Source organism: Athene cunicularia, assembly GCF_003259725.1.
Source record: "Athene cunicularia isolate RWA chromosome 19 unlocalized genomic scaffold, athCun1 chr19_part1, whole genome shotgun sequence".
Taxonomy (NCBI): Eukaryota; Metazoa; Chordata; class Aves; order Strigiformes; family Strigidae; genus Athene; species Athene cunicularia.
In genome coordinates, this window is record NW_020799124.1 from 11399185 (window position 1) to 11414631 (window position 15447).

The 15447-nt window shown below is 48.2% G+C and overlaps 1 protein-coding gene across 3 annotated transcripts in view; it reads right to left on the reverse strand.

The window, feature by feature from the left end:
* Positions 1-7544: 7544 nt before the first annotated feature.
* LOC113487377 (S-adenosyl-L-methionine-dependent tRNA 4-demethylwyosine synthase-like) overlaps positions 7545-15447 on the reverse strand; it is a 124428-nt gene continuing 116525 nt past the window's right edge. For all 3 annotated transcript variants that reach the window (XM_026861901.1, XM_026861899.1, XM_026861900.1), the window contains exon 16: positions 7545-9468. In XM_026861901.1, coding sequence (XP_026717702.1) covers positions 9247-9468 — 222 coding nt within the window. In that variant the 3' untranslated portion in view covers positions 7545-9246. The remainder of the gene's footprint in view (positions 9469-15447) is intronic.

Here is a 15447-nt window from a genome sequence, read left to right on the forward strand (position 1 = left end):
TTTTATTGAAAATAAACCCCAAATTGAACATATTTCCGCAAACTCTAAAGCTGCTCCCCCCAGGGAAGGGGGGGTGCAGTGGCAGGGTGGGGAGATGGAGATAAGAGCAACATTTTCCCATCATCTTCTTTCTGGGCATCTGCATCAGGAGGGTTTCAAGTAGGACCACAGGACCTGTCCCCCCAAAAAAGGCTGAAATTTCTGCACTTCCAAGTCCTGCGACCCCCTGGATGTTCAGGCAGCCTCCTGGGTTGCCAAAACATCAGAGCTGAATACAGTCAGAGAGGAATACAACAGCTATAGGGTGGGAATGAGTAAAACTCTGATTAACAAAACTTCTAGAAGCAAGCGGATATGTTTTACGTCACACATTTAGGCAGGGAAGGCAGGCACTGGTGACTGAGCACAGGGCGCAGGCAGCCTGCAGTGCTGGCAGCTCTGTGCAAACCTCCCTGCGGGCTCTCCAGCCCCCCAGCACTGGTGGATTTTTCGTTTTTGGAGCAAGAAGTGGAAATATCGATGCTAAGGCCAGGGGAGCGAGGCAGCGCTGCCTCTCTGCCAGCTCCAAGGATGTGAGATGCTATAGGTGACACACCAACTGCTTAAAGGCATCATTCTCCCTGACAGAGCCCTTAGAGAGCTTCATGGCTGGGATGTAACAACAGCAAAGGCTGCAACGAGCCCATTTTGCTGCAAAACTTCACAGCCAGGTCCCATCTTTATGATTATGGGGGAAACCAACCTGCCAGTGGGGTTTCGCCTGCCATCCTCCCCCAGTCCCAGCTGGAGGAGAAATTACCAGTGGCCGACAGCAGCTCAGCAGCTCAGGGGGCTGCGGGAAATTTGACAAGTGGCTTCACATTTCCAGGGGCAAGCCACTGTGAGGCCGCAGTGCTTAACAGCTAATTATTCATGTCTTTGATGCTTTCTCTCTGTTTTCCAAATAACATGTATTTAGTGCTAAGATGATTTAAACAGCTGATCTAATCTGAGCCCCTGGCAAAGAGGATGAAATTTTGCGAGGCAGCAGCGGTTTAAACTCCCAGATGGCTGCCCCAGAGGTGAGGATTATGTTATTATCAGCATCCCCAAAAAAACCCAGCGGTAGGAAGGCGGATGGTGGCAGGATGAGGTGATGGAGCCAGTGCCAGCGCAGGTGTTTGTTAGAGGTGAATGGACCACACGGGCAGGATGGCCAAGGGCTCCCAACCCACCCTACAGACAGGGGACTAGTCCTCGGCTGGTTCAGGGACCTGAAGCAGATCATGGCTCGGCAAGCTGGGCTCTGTTGGAGCAAAAAACAGCACCACATTTTGGAGGATTTCTCCCATCAGTATTTAATCATGAACTTTTTTCCAAGCAATTATTGCTGTTCTGAATTTTTTCAAGGTTTGGGTTTTTTTTTGGTTTTTGTTGTTGTTGAGGTTTTTTTGGGTGGGATTTGTTTTGTTTTGTTTTGTTTTTTGTCTGGAATGATTTCTTGCAAGCCTTCTCATCGATTTTGATCTATCCTCAAATGGTTTTGTTTTGGTTTAGAAAATTAATTCCAAAGATGCCAGCAGTCCCTGTGCAATGGGGAAGCCGGGGCCATCCCATGATCTGGCTTCCCACAGCCAGGACATCCCAGGAGCAAGCACCCCCGACCCTGGCAGCTGCCCAGCAGGCTTGAGCCCACCCTGAAATGAGATGGGAGAGTGTGGAAATACCAAATCACTGAAGCAGAAACTGTCCATGAGGAAAGACCCTTCCCAGCTCATCCTCCAGTTCAAATGTTCATTTTTAGGTTGTGAAACCCTTGAAAAGTTTCCTTCTTCATTCAAAATAAGTTTATTTTTAAAAACCCCAAATCTTTAGTTACTTTGTCTATAAGAAAACATTTAAAATACATGAAAAGTGTAAGAGAAAGTAAAATTTAAAATAAAAAATCTAATTAAATCTCCCAAGAGATTTAATCTACATTTCATAGAAAACCAGAACTGAGCTTTTTACCATTTACCGGGAAGCTTGGACCCCCAGGCCAGCACAATTGCTCCCAGCTCCTCTCTGACCTGGCCCACACCAGCACAGCTGTAACAAGCCACTATCCCTTGTTCCTGCCATAACAAACCCTCTTGCGCTAGAGATCCAGTAATTCTTGGCATCTTCTGTGTTGAATCCCCCCAAAATTTCCCAGTGGAAGGAGGGAGCCCTGCGCAGGAATGCCATCCCCAGTTCAGGGCTGTATCTTCACTACCCCTGTAACATCACGGGAGGAGCCCACAGCCATCTTTGGAGATCTCTCATTGGGAATAACCATTTTGGACACTTTTAACACATATAGAGCTGTGGCCTTGGCAAATTAAGGATAAACTGGGCAACAGAACAAAAGAGGATGCTCCAGCCCTGGGATGGGCACTGCAGCCAGACAAGCATCCTCCAGGGAGGTGGTATTGAGTGGCATTTCCAAACCACCACACTGGGTTTTTAGAGGTATAAAAGGAAAAGGCCAGGTCAGGCACAGCGATATCCCGTCACACCAGGTGCCTCCTTGCTGTGAAAGGCAGCACAGGGAGCTCTGGCTACATCAGTCTCTGTGGAGAGGGCAGAGGGCCAGCCAGGAACCAGGGAAAGTCACAGCTGAGGTATCAGACCTGGGGGCTAGTGCTGAGAATGCAGGGCAGGCTTTTGATTAAACAAACAAACAAACAAAAAAGTAAAACTAATAGAAAGCCTGGTGTGACAGTAAATTATCCAGTCTGACACAAACAGCAGCTTCTCAGGGAAATGCTTTAAATCGCCAGACTAAATATAACTGCTCCCAGCCTCCGCCTCTGCACATCTCCAGGGCCCTGCTGCGTCTCTGGCCGCCCTCGGCATCAGAGGCTGCAGGACTTCGGGAGCCCCTCCCTGCCCCCTGCGCAGGCTCTCCCCACCCCAGGGACCCCTTGCCCTCTCACTCCTGTGGCCTTTCTCCACCTGGGGCTTTCCCACTTGCAGAAGATGCTGATAATTTATTTAAAGCAGCGATTTGCTCTTGAGGGTGGTCATTGCCACCTCTGCCATCTCTCTGTGGACGCTTCCCAGCGTCTCCTGTGATGTGGAGATGCTCCCAATATCACCTTTTTGAGGGTTGCTCACGACTCGGGGTCACAAGGGCTGTGCAAACAGCAGAAAGACCTTTTCTTCCTCAGTCTTTCCAAGTAATAACAGAGGACAGCTTTGGGATGGAGAAGCCAGGATTTGGGAGGGGAGGAGACAGAGATGGAGGTGAGGAGGAGGAGAAGAAGGAACTGGTGAGCTCCCACCTCTGGGAAAGCTCAGCTCCAGAAAAGCAAGGGCTTCCTTTGAAATATTTCCCCAGAATTAATTGCCTCCCCTTCATCGCAGCGAGCTGCTAGAGCAGCACATGTTCTCACTGCTGGGTCGGGTCCCCCCTGTGGGGCCCGCTGCCTTTGCCAACTCCTGGCTCAGTTTGCAGTTGACGAAATGAAAAAGATGCCCTTCCTTCAATTAATTCAGATATCTTCTTCCTTTCCCCTGGAGGCACAATAGCAGCTCTAACATTATAAATGATTTAGGAGTGGAGCCAGATGAAGACAAAGCTGATGGATGACAATTCTCTGTTTGGGGGATGTTTTACTGCTGGAGATTTTTGGAAACAAATATATTTATCCTCATTCAAAAAGGAAACCCCCCCCCCCCCGCTGAATGACTCACCCCATGAGTCAGGGCACAGCGGCAGCGTGGCTGGAGAGACCCCGCAGTGGCACGGGGGGATGGCAGCCTGGGTCAGGCAGAGGGGCCGCAGCACACAGCTCCTCAAGTACTCTCTGCCTTTAAGTGGTTAAAATAATTTTTGCCCATTTTGCCTCTAGGATGAAACCTCCCAAGCCTCCAGTTTGGCTACTGAAGCAACAGGCCCCTCTTCATTGGGAACAGCACCCAGGAAGCACATCGTGCCCTGGCTTTGGGAAAAATCCCCCTAAACTGGAGGGAGGGCAGTTCTTTGGGGAGTGGTCCCGGACATCCCTGGGGACAGGGAGGAGGATGGAGACACACACACACACACCCCTGCACCCTCAGCACCACAAGCAGGTGCTGCTGGAGGGTAGCTCTGGTCAAAATCAAAACCAGTGGAAAATGGGTTGGCATCACCCACTTACTACATCAGATATATTTATAGCAAGAGAGCATCACCATTGCAAGAATATGGGCTGATCCTGAAATCATGGTAAAGATCCCAGACCGGATTTACCAATCTCTGGCAGAATAAAAAAGACCTCATTTAACTGAAGGAACGCTTTTTTTCAGAGAGCATCCCATACCATTAAAGCTTCCCTGTGAAAAAAAACCACAGTGTCCAGCCCGCACGAGCAACCCGGTGAGTGGCAATCTATTTTAAATCTAAAAGAAGCAATTTCAGGTGAGAAATGAAATGCTACTGTTAGAAGCAGTTTGAAAAAAAAAAACCAAAAAAACCAAACCCCAACCCTCCCAGCACAAGTGAAGCTCCCCGACCCCAGCACACCTGGAGCACGATCTCCGCGACCGGCTACAGACGGCAGGAGCTACAGCAGCACCCACGCTGGCTGGCTGGCTCTTCAATTTAGCGTGTCCCAAAATAGCTCTAGATGGCGATTTGTATTAAGTTGTAGAATTGAAAGCTACTTGTGTAAGAGGATTGCTTTCGGATACGTGTGTTGAAAGATTTGCTTTAAGCACAAGGCAATTCAAGTGTAATTGCAGAAGCGAATCCTGCCCAAATTGCTCTCAGAGCAGCTTCCAGATGTCAGATGGACCCCAGGAGGGACAAGCAGGCAGGATGTGGCCCTAGTTACCATCCTGCCTGGTATTCAGGAGCTGTGTTTTCCCTCCAGCCACCAAGCACAGAAAATCACGATTTTTCTAAGATATCTCAGCTGCCAAGCCCCATGGGGATGTTGCGGTGTTGGCCTCACCCACTTCATCCCTCTCCCCTGTCCTCTCCTCTAAGCTCCAGCAGTGGTGGCCCCACTGGCCCCATCTCTAGGGCTGCAAACCAGCCACTAGCACCCGCTCAGGACAGATTTGCCCCAGAGCCCTGGAGCACAGTAGGGAGGATCAAGGAAGAAGGATGGAAGGAGCTATGAGGACACAGGGAAGATCAGGGAGGAGGGAACCCAAAGGACCCAGGGAGGATCAGGGAGAAGGAGGGAAGGAGCACGAGGACCCAGGGAGGATCAGGGAGAAGGAGGGAACCCAAGGACCCAGGAGGATCAGGGAGGAGGGAGGGAATATGAGGACACAGGGAGGATCAGGGAGAAGGATGGAAGGAGCGGGAGGATGCAGGGAGAAGCCTCTTACAGCGCCAACAAGTTATTTCAGCTGAGCCAAATGGCCCGTGGAGAAGCACTCTGTAACGGGGACAGCAGCAATTTGTGTGTCCCAAGGGGGGGCTGGGAGAAGAAATAGTGCTAATGCCACAGCCCAGAGAAAACACACAGAGCTTTCTTTAGGGCTCCCCTAGGATTTCTAAGGGAAGGCACTGTCAGGGCTTTATGGAGCGTTTCACATGAAGCGCTAATCACCGCAGCAGCTGTTGAGGGCAGCAGCCCCAGGGCAGCACTGCCTGCTACCAGGGCTCACCGTGGACAAGGAAAGGGATTGGGGTGATTTATAGCCACTTCAGTTGCCAGGGAGCTGGGGGAAGGATGGAGGTGTCTGGCTCAGAAAGGAGGAATAGGTGCAGAAGAGCTGCCAGCCATTGAGGGGAATACAGTGGGTTATGGTGGACATCAAACATGCCAGTTTAAAACTCCAGCCATGCCCACACACAACTGATGCTCCAGGGTTAACAGGGGTCCCACAAAAAGCCCATGTCTTGCCCAAGCTGCCACTGTCCTCAGTTAACCTGACCCCCAGGAGGCTGGGAATGAAGAGGCAGTGAAATACTTGTGGATCTTCATTTCTTAACGCATGAAGAACTTCTCTTCCCTTGGGCTTGGCTACAGGAGAGTCCCCCGTTCTCTGTCTTTCCAGGAGGTCACATAGAGAAGCAAGGATGACTGTAATGCCACAGCTGAGCAGACAACAGGGAAGACCACAGCCTGAACATGCACATCTGGGGGCTTGGGAGATGCCCTGGGACAACGGCTGGTGCCAGGTCTTGCAGGAGTCTCACAGAGCAGAGCTCGTAGCTGGAGAAGTCTCTGCACCTACTAAATATCTGCATGCAGGTAGCTACGTCTCACCCCTGATATTTTTACTCAAACAGCATTAGTTTTGCATAGTTTTGGCCCAGAATGCAAGTTTTTAACTCAAACATGGTCCAACACTGGGAATTTCTGAGAAATCACCTTTTCCACACTGCATTCCTCCCACCACAAACTGGAGTCAGAGAACAAGTCTCACTAGTGAACGTATTTTTTTTCCTGTTAACAGATTCAAATCTTTCAGCACAGAGCACCTGGGCTTTCCTGTGCTGTTAACCTTCACCTCAAAGCCCAGATGGGAGTTAAATTGTGTCAGACACAATCAAGAGAACAGAGGAACAACTCAGCAGAGGACGGGATTTCCCCTGGTGAAGCTGTGGTGGGAACACTACAAATCCTTCACCGAGGGAAAAGGAGGGCACCCTTTCTCTAGCCAGGTCTTTCAGGAAACCAAGTCCCTAAGTCTAACCTCTCATTTTTTGAAAATATGGTCATGGAAGGAAGAAAAAAGCAATTGTGGAGACCCTGCTTGAAGACAGGTGCCCACTGCTGAACCAAACACACAAAGATCCTCACCCAGTTTTCAATGCCCTTAATGAACCCATGTCTTTCCTCCACCTTTCACTGAACAGCAAAAGGTATCACTAAGAACATTAAAAAAAACATTTTCTGGTGGAAGAAGGCAACAAAGAGGAGCCCTCTCAGATGAGCTGGGTGCTCTCCAGCTCTCATATGAATGGGGCTGTAAAGGATGAAGCACACGGAGACTTCTTAGCTAGGAAGCAGCACTAGCAGTCCAGATTGGATCTCGCGATGACCACAGCCGGGCTCACCACAGCTGCAGCTTTCAAGATGGTCTGTGACACACGAGGGCCTGAACACAGTGTCCCACCAGCCTACCTGGGACCCTGGGCACCCCGAGCTCAGCCTCCAGCCAGATGCAATCGCAGAGCACAGACACCTCGGGGGTGCGAGTCCCACAGCTGGGCTTTGGTGATGCAATGCACACAGAGCCGTGACGTTTCTGTGCTAGGTTTCTGTTGCAGGAAGATGGCCAGATGGTTTGAAAATGTCCTTTCTCTCCCCAGGGCTTGCTGGTGGCAGCTGCGTCCCTGCCCTGAGGAAGCAGGGTAACTTCTCACCACCTCCAACCTCCATTCAGCGTTTTGTGACTGACCTGTTATAGAACATCCTCCCACCAGCCAAGCCCTCCCTGTCATCCACAGACACACAGTTGCTCTCCCTTCCACTCCACACGCTATTAAGAAAAAAGAAGATACTCTGCAATGTTTGTGCCTTTGATCGCCTTAAAATCCCTTTAGCATCCCCTCTTACAAAGTCTCGTACAGCAGTGACACACCAAAGGTGCTCTAGGAAAAATTACTTTATTTTCTTTCTTCTTAAAAATACTTTTTACAGTTTTAAGAAATTATGTTTTTTTAAAAAAGAAATAAAATCACAATGTCAGGAAAGCTCACCATCTACAGCACCATGGGCACTGGGAATCTCAGGCTTATGGACCTCACTGTTAAGGTGGAAGCGCTGTGAACGCCTCTGATCTGCGCTCCTGGAGTTCAACAGGAAAACAAAAACGCTCGAGCATGAGTGTGTTTTCTTCCCCTGCACTGGCTGACACCTCTGGGTCTACAGTAAAGCTGTTTGTGCAGCTGGTTCAAGCCAAAGGGCTTTAGCCGGAGCAGGTCAGGCCACCACGCAGCAGATGGAGAAGCCCTGTTGTCCTCCCCGCTCCCGCACCGAGTCCATTCACCCCAAGGGCCGCAGGGAGGGAGGCGGCCCCGGGGGCTGCCCGAGGGTGGAAGCCATCGGCAGGGGTGTGGGAGGGTTGTAGCCCAGTTCAGCCATCTGGCAAGTGAAGGCACAGCCAGCCACGGGGGTTTGCCGCGGGCGTTCGCACACTGACCCTCTGCAACTCCTCGGGGACTGCAACCAACACGGATCTTGCATAAACAGACAGGGAAAGGTCTTCACACATGAAAGTCGGGATTTTCCCAGCAAAAACCGACCCACCCCCTCTCGTTTAAATGCACCTTCCCAGCCAGGCTCAGCACCGTCCAGCAGAGTGCCAGGCACAGCCCAGGGTCTCCGAGAGCAACACCAGGGACGTGTCACTGGACCTCGTGCCCAGACGTCACCTCTCCAAACTACAAGAGTTGGTTTCTTGACACAAGAGACTGCAGCCGGACTCAGTTTTCATTTAGATCAGATGACCCCCACCCAAAGCGGCAGCAGCACTGCTGACTTGCCCGGGTGGAGCTCAGAGGCCGCCTGCTGCTGGCCAGGCCTGCTGGCTCCCACAGCACGTCCTCCAGGTCAGCAGGGGTGAACTGAAGCCCCGTTGTTTGGGGCTGCCGGGGAGTGGGATAAAACTACTCTGAAAATATTCATGGCCAAACCCATGAAATTGGAAGACAGCTGGGGAGATCAGAAGTTGCAGATGATATTAATAGGGGTGCTGTTACTTATACAGTTCCCAAGCTTCAGCTTCTTGGGGATGAGACTGGGTCTTTACAGGAACTGGCACCAGTGTTTAAAATACATAAATCTTTGTTACTGTCTGTACAATAATACTTCCAGTGGGGCTCAGGCTTTTACATACAGATCTGTCTGCCATCCCACCTGCACAGATCCAACCAGCTTGTGGTGTTGAAATCCCCTTGGCACTTATCCTTACAGACACGGAACGTTTTGCTGCTGAGTTGGGTGCCAGCACTCGCTGGGCTCTCCTCGCAGCAGGGCACAGAAGTCAAATAAACGCTCCTCCTCCACAATCAACTCCAAACACTGTGGAGGCCACAGCCACTGCCTCCCCTCATCACACTGCCAGTGACGATAAAGTGCTGGCATGCACCACTTGTGATTTATCTTGAGATAAAGAGCATTATAAATATTTTCATTCAAGAAGCCCTAAAACTTTAAATAAAGGCTTTACCCTCCTCCTTAATATCAAACGTCAGAAAAAAAATAAGTAAATAGATTCAAAATTGGTGTTAGCCTAGAAACAGAGACCAAAACTCAGCAGCCAGCCAGGCAGAGTCTGGCCAGCCCCAACCTAACCTCAGCACCCAGAGACGTCTCTCGCTTTGTTCTTCCGCTGGTATCTCACGTCCAAGGGATCGAATCCCCTTTCTCTGGACCCAAACAGAGCCCAGCGAGGAGTTCTGGCTGTGTAATCAGCTGCTGTGAAAGTCTTGGACCCGCCGCTCCTCTCATGCTCTTGCACCAGCTCCTGGAAGCGCTCGTAGTTGATCCAGGTGCACCACTCACCATTGATCTTGAACTGGAAGGAGAAGAAACGTGTTACTGAGCGAGGGAGCAATGAGGAATACCAAATACCACACTTACGCTAAGACAAGCTGGGTGGTATTAAACTGTTACTCAACCATAGTTCGTTTTAATTTTCCAGCCACTTTAAGGTCCAGAGTAAAGCCATCCAGAAGCTAACATAGATAACTGCTTTAATATAAAAAAAGAAATTCAGGTGGACAAATAACCAGAACTTACTGTTTCTGAGCTACATTTCACCCATGGGGTTTGACAACACACACTGACACAGGATGGCTGTTTTTCTTATGGCTTTAGTCATTTAGTGCTGTCTACCAGCGGATAATCTCTGTGAGGGTTTGACTGTTGGGTGCTTTGCTGAAGCCTTCAAAGCACGGAATCCTACCACCACTTCGGCCCCACTGTGCCAGGAGGAACGCTTCCAGAGTGCATCCCAAAGCCTTCCTGGGCGTGTCGGCACTTTCAGGTGTCCCTTATACCTCAAAGACCAGGGTTTGGGGAACTGGAAGAGCCCTTGAAGAAACATGTAAATTTGAGAGGAATGTCCAGGTACCCCTTGATGAAGGGACCTTTCTAAGGTCAACCAAAGCCCCTGTTCAGAGCGTGTGACACCACCTCCAGGGCAGTCTCTGCCTAGCAAAATGGCACAGGACCAACACCAGAGCCATGTGCTGTGGTGACTGGGATGGATTTGGGTGATTCTTAAAAGGGACAAGAGAGCTGTGTTTGGGAACAGGGGAAGATAAAAAGGTTTAATGACATGAATCCTCTTCTCCATGTGAGAATTTTAAGAATTGCTTATTTTGACAAGATGAAGCTACATTTGTCTAGCAGACCTGCTCTGCTAATTTAGCAACAGCCTTGACTGAATCCTCAATTAGGATTTATCTGAGCTAAGAGCTTATTATGCACTTCATAAAAAAAAAAAAAAAAAAAAAAAAAAAAAAAAAAAAAAAAAAAACTTGACTCCCTGTTTTTTTCAAAAACCTGATGGCTACGCATTTAAAATAACACTTGACTTTCTGCCCAAGAGCTAAAAGCTTTTTTGGTTGGAAAAACTGCTGATACCTGCAAAATTTTGCAATCAAACATTGCTAATGGTAATCTATTGCTGCCTGTGTAATTCCAGCGAATTCTTGCAGGAGTTGTTCTCCAAACGGAGCAGAGATGTGAGACTGCAGAGTCATAACGTCAGGGAACAAGTCTCGCTGCGAAGTTGCCCAAAGCTCATTCTTCTTATGCTAATGTGGAGGCCGTGTTTCCACCAAGGCAACAAGTCCTTTCCCAAGAGTGCAGCTGCAAGTAAAGCAACAGCAGAGGAGACAACGTGTGGCCTGGGAAGCAGCAGGTCCCAAAGAGGATCCAGGCTCAGGAGATCTGAGCTCCCCTCCAGTGCATGCGGGCGTGCTCAGCTGACGAGTTCACACCATGCGTAAAACTCTGCTCCCCCCAGATTTGATTCACTAACGCTTGGCAAATTCTCACACAAATTAAGGGCAAAAAAATCCCAACCCACAGGATCCAGCAAAGCCTTTAACACACATGGCACATGGGAGAGTTGTTTAGAACACGAGCTGTTGAGCTTATTCCCACAATGGGTCCCTAGCTAGCCTTGAGGCCAGCTAAGAGAAACAGCACATCAAGAACAAAAACACTGCCAAGACTGGAGCTCAGCTGAATAGGTAATTCTGTAAAGCCTGTTTCCTTGAAAATCGACGTGATGCTGTGATGTCAGGACAGGAGGAGCAGGTTGCAATGAGCCGTTAACACTGTGCACCACAACGGCTGGGAAGGGCACCGAAGCCACAAGAAATATTGGTGCCACCCGATCAGATGAAATGAGGGTACAGACTGCAGTCACCACCCCCAACCCAAACACTGGCATAGACTTCTGTCTCTCCAGGATTTTAGAGGTTGTGTGAAAACAGCATGCTACGACCTGCAGGAGATACTGAGAACTATTTCTAGACTCAAACCACTGCTGTGCCAAGCCAGTCAGTCCCTGTGGCAACCTGTACTCACAGCTGGTTTAACTGGCGATGGGTGGGTAAAAAACCACCCCCCTATGAATGGGCCAGCATCAGTGCTGGTGCTTTCATCACCCACAGCAGCTTCAACATCAGTATAACCCTGCCTCTGCCCAGCCGAGTGAGGAAGCGGCTTCATACAGGGATGAGACTCTGACACAAAATTCTAGGACAGAATCAGATGGTTTCTCTCTTTTTAGAAGCAAACTATTCTTTCTCCCCCCTTGGGCTTGGTGAGTGGCTGAAGGGACCTCAGCCCTCTCCTCCCTTCATCACTCGTCCCCCTTAGCATAAAGCACTACGTATGTTTTCCTGAGGATAAAACCACTCACGATGAAGGATAAAACCCTCCAGGCTTGCATAAAACATGTGCGTTGCTCTGCGTCCTGAACTTTAGCTAGGTCACCAAAGTGAGATTTTAAGCTATTTAATTTTGACCCCATCTGAACATGCAGCTCCTGACACAACGGAGCTGTTAAGGCTGGTACAGACTGAAGTGATGATACCATTCCCACCAGAACAACCAACTGAAGGCTGCCTGGGATTCATTACAAAAGCAGATCAAATCATATTAAATAACTTTAGCACTGCAATAGCACAGCTATAAAACAGGAAGAAATGGGACTAAGTGTGTCATAGAAAGCAATTACTTCTGCTGAGGAATAAAAACCAGACAAATACAGGGTGGGGGAGAGCAGCCTCAATTGCTTACAAGTTTTACAGATTGAACAATTTTGTGATTACCCTATAGATAACAAAATATTTAAGGCTCAAAATAGTTTCACAATTCCATATAACAGGCGAGCCAATGCTAAATATTGATGTTATTTTAGATTAATGCAGTCAGGTTTTTTTATTGAATTTTTTACTACCTGGTTAAGTCTTTTAAGGTGATAAATGCAACAACAAAAGACAAACGGCTGAAACACTTCCTTTTTTTTTTTAAGCTAGAATTATAATGAAAAGTAATAAGCCCCTTCAGCTGGCTCTGAAACCAGACTGTGTTGCCTCCTCGAGGGCTTTGCTTGAAAAGTGAGATGACACAGGAGCCAGTTCACACCCTCCCTTGCAGCTCGTGCTCCCAGCAGCCCTGAGCTCTGGTCCCCATGGTCCCGCCACTGTCTGCTCCCTGCAGATGTGGCACTAGTGCAAAGCAATGCAAAACCCACCCGATTTGTGCAGATCCTACAGGCAGGGCAAGGAGCACTGCCCCGAGCAGGTATTAATACTGGGAAAACAAGAGGCAAAGGAAACAATGAGAAACTCATAATGGCCTTCAAGCCCAGAGAAGCAGATCTAGGTGTGACACCGGACCACCACGGGGGACATCTGTCAAGGGGTTACGCACCTCTGCTGGGAATGGCATGGCTGGACCCAGGAGGATCACAGGGCAATGGTGCAAAAGGACAGAGCTACCTGGGGTTGTGCTGTCCATGGACACGGCCAGTCTCTCAAACAGTCTACAGCAAAAGTAATATATATATAGTGCAAAGATAATCAGGAAACAAGACTAGAATGGAGAGCCAAGTTACCAGGGAGCATCAGCAGAGCATAGCTAACACCTCTCTTTTCTCTCAAAAAATTGGATATGAACAGGAAATGTCTTTAAATTATCTTTTGCAGTAGGTTTACAGATGCTCTGACTGCAGAGAGAGAAGCTTCTTGCTACAAAAAATCCATCAACATTCATGAAGAAGAAGAGCCACACTACATATTTCTTTTCTTATCAACAGATTTGCATAAGCAATTTTTTGGGGGTAAAAATGTATGCATATATTGAGGACAATATACTAGTACAATTTACTACATTCCTACAGACATGCATAATTGCTGAGAAATAAACACAAGGTTTATATGAAGGGATAAAATACAGAAGAGAGGTTGAGATGGTGACACATGAAACACTAATACTGAAAAATGGAAGTCAGCCAAAAATCAATTAGTTTGTCCTAACAAGGGTAATGTTATATTTTCTTCAGTGAAAAACACACTGAAATGAGGAGGCTCCTCTTCATCCATTCACTCTGGTCTTTCTCTACAAAAAAAATTAAAGTGTTTTCAGAAAAGGACTAAATAGTGCAGGCTACATAAGAGAATGAAGCAGAGCAGTGGGGCAAAGCCTGCTGTGGCTCCTCGCAGACCTCACCCTCCCAAACGCTGGGGTGGGAGGACAGATGGGGAGAGGACCCATGGGAAAACCTTTCTCTGACAAGCTGTGCTGCGACACAGCATCCCCCAGGAGCAGCAGGAAGACTGGGAAGAGAAAGCAGAACGTTGGGTCTTGCAACAGCTACTCTTTAATGGCTCGAGGACACCAAGATTTAGTAGTCCAGCAAATGGATTCTTCCCCTGGCAGATGCACAGGGTTTAATGGTTATATACAGCAGTTTTATGCATAGTTTTAAAGATCACACAGACACACACACACAAAAAAAAAATCAATCAGTGGTAATCAGAGAAAACAGCACTTGCTTCAGTTGCAGGGAGGCACAGGAACTGGTGTAGCATCATGCAGGAAGGCAGGGAGAGTCCACTGCTCTTCTGAGAGCTTTTCTAGTTACAATTTCCAGCATTTTAAAACATGACTTTGGCAAATGTTTCACTCAACACTTATTTTGGTTTGAACATAGCACGAGATGTTAAAGGAGCCTTTTGCAAAAGCAAGGCTCGGCAACTCAGCTTTTATAAGGCCAGCAGGTCTGATGCTTCCCAGTCCACACTTGTAGGTCCCACATCCCCAAAACCAAATTAAAACCAACTGCCAGCTCTGCTCTTAGACATTCAGAAATGATTAAGTTGTTCTCCCTGTCCAAGTGTTAAAATCCCAGCCAAGCAACACAAGCTGACAGCTCACGCAGGGGCTCCGTGCTGCCGGGGTGCCCCGTTCCCTGGCTCCTCTCCTCACGGAGCAGCTGGATCCAGCACCACCTGCCACCCCCAAACCAACCCCCGAGTGCCCACAGCAACGCTCTGCCCCGGCCTCAGCGGCCCAGGGCTGCGAGATGTATTTGGTGTTGCAGGCAGGGGGTTGTTTTCCAAAAAACCCCAACAAAAACCAAACCTCCCACAAAAAAATTACAAAATAATTTCAGGCATAAAGACTTTTTTTTTTTTCTTTAATGGGAAGTAATGCACTCAGAGCCTGTAAATGTTACAGTCCCTGCACTGTCTGAGCATTGAAACAGAAATTTAGAAAAAGCTCACTACTATAGTCAATTTATATTCCTTCCTGAGAAGAAAACTTATCTTTAAATTATCTTTGGAGAAGCCGTCATGATACCCTCAGTCTGTTTTTTGGTGGCTTTCCTTAAAATGCTTTCTTTGCTGAATTTAAATATATTCTTTTGCTATTAAGGAAAAGCATTGTTCTGAGGAGATGGAGTGTGCCTTTGCACACAGGTCATAAGCAGATTTATTTATTTTTAATTCCACACGTGACACAAACTCAAAACCTTGATTGCAAGTATCCGTGCAGCCTCGTGCCAGCTGTGTAGACTGTGTCTCAGGTCAGGTGAGCTCACAGCTCACAGGGTCACTGAAGACCATTTGTCCCACACAGGCATACTACAGGGCTTATGTCAGGAGTATTTTGAGAAAAAAAACCCCAAACCTCTGTAGAAGAGATGCCCCTCTCCTCAGAACCCCTTGCAGCAGCTGGAACAACTCAGCAGCATCAGAACACTGCAAATTTCATCAATCTGCAGTGACACATGTGAATATTCACATAGACATATGTGAATATATGAATAAAAAAATTAATCTGTCCTGGTTACTTTTGACAGCTGGCCATGTGAGAGGGCAGGAGTTAACACCCATCACTCCTTTTATTTCCTCTTACATTTTTCATTGTCACCAAAGCGAGGAGGGAACAACTACAGACCCCAGGTCTGCTGCAGCGTATTGGTCCTAAAGAAACAGCACAAAGCTGGCAGAGGATTGCTCTGAGA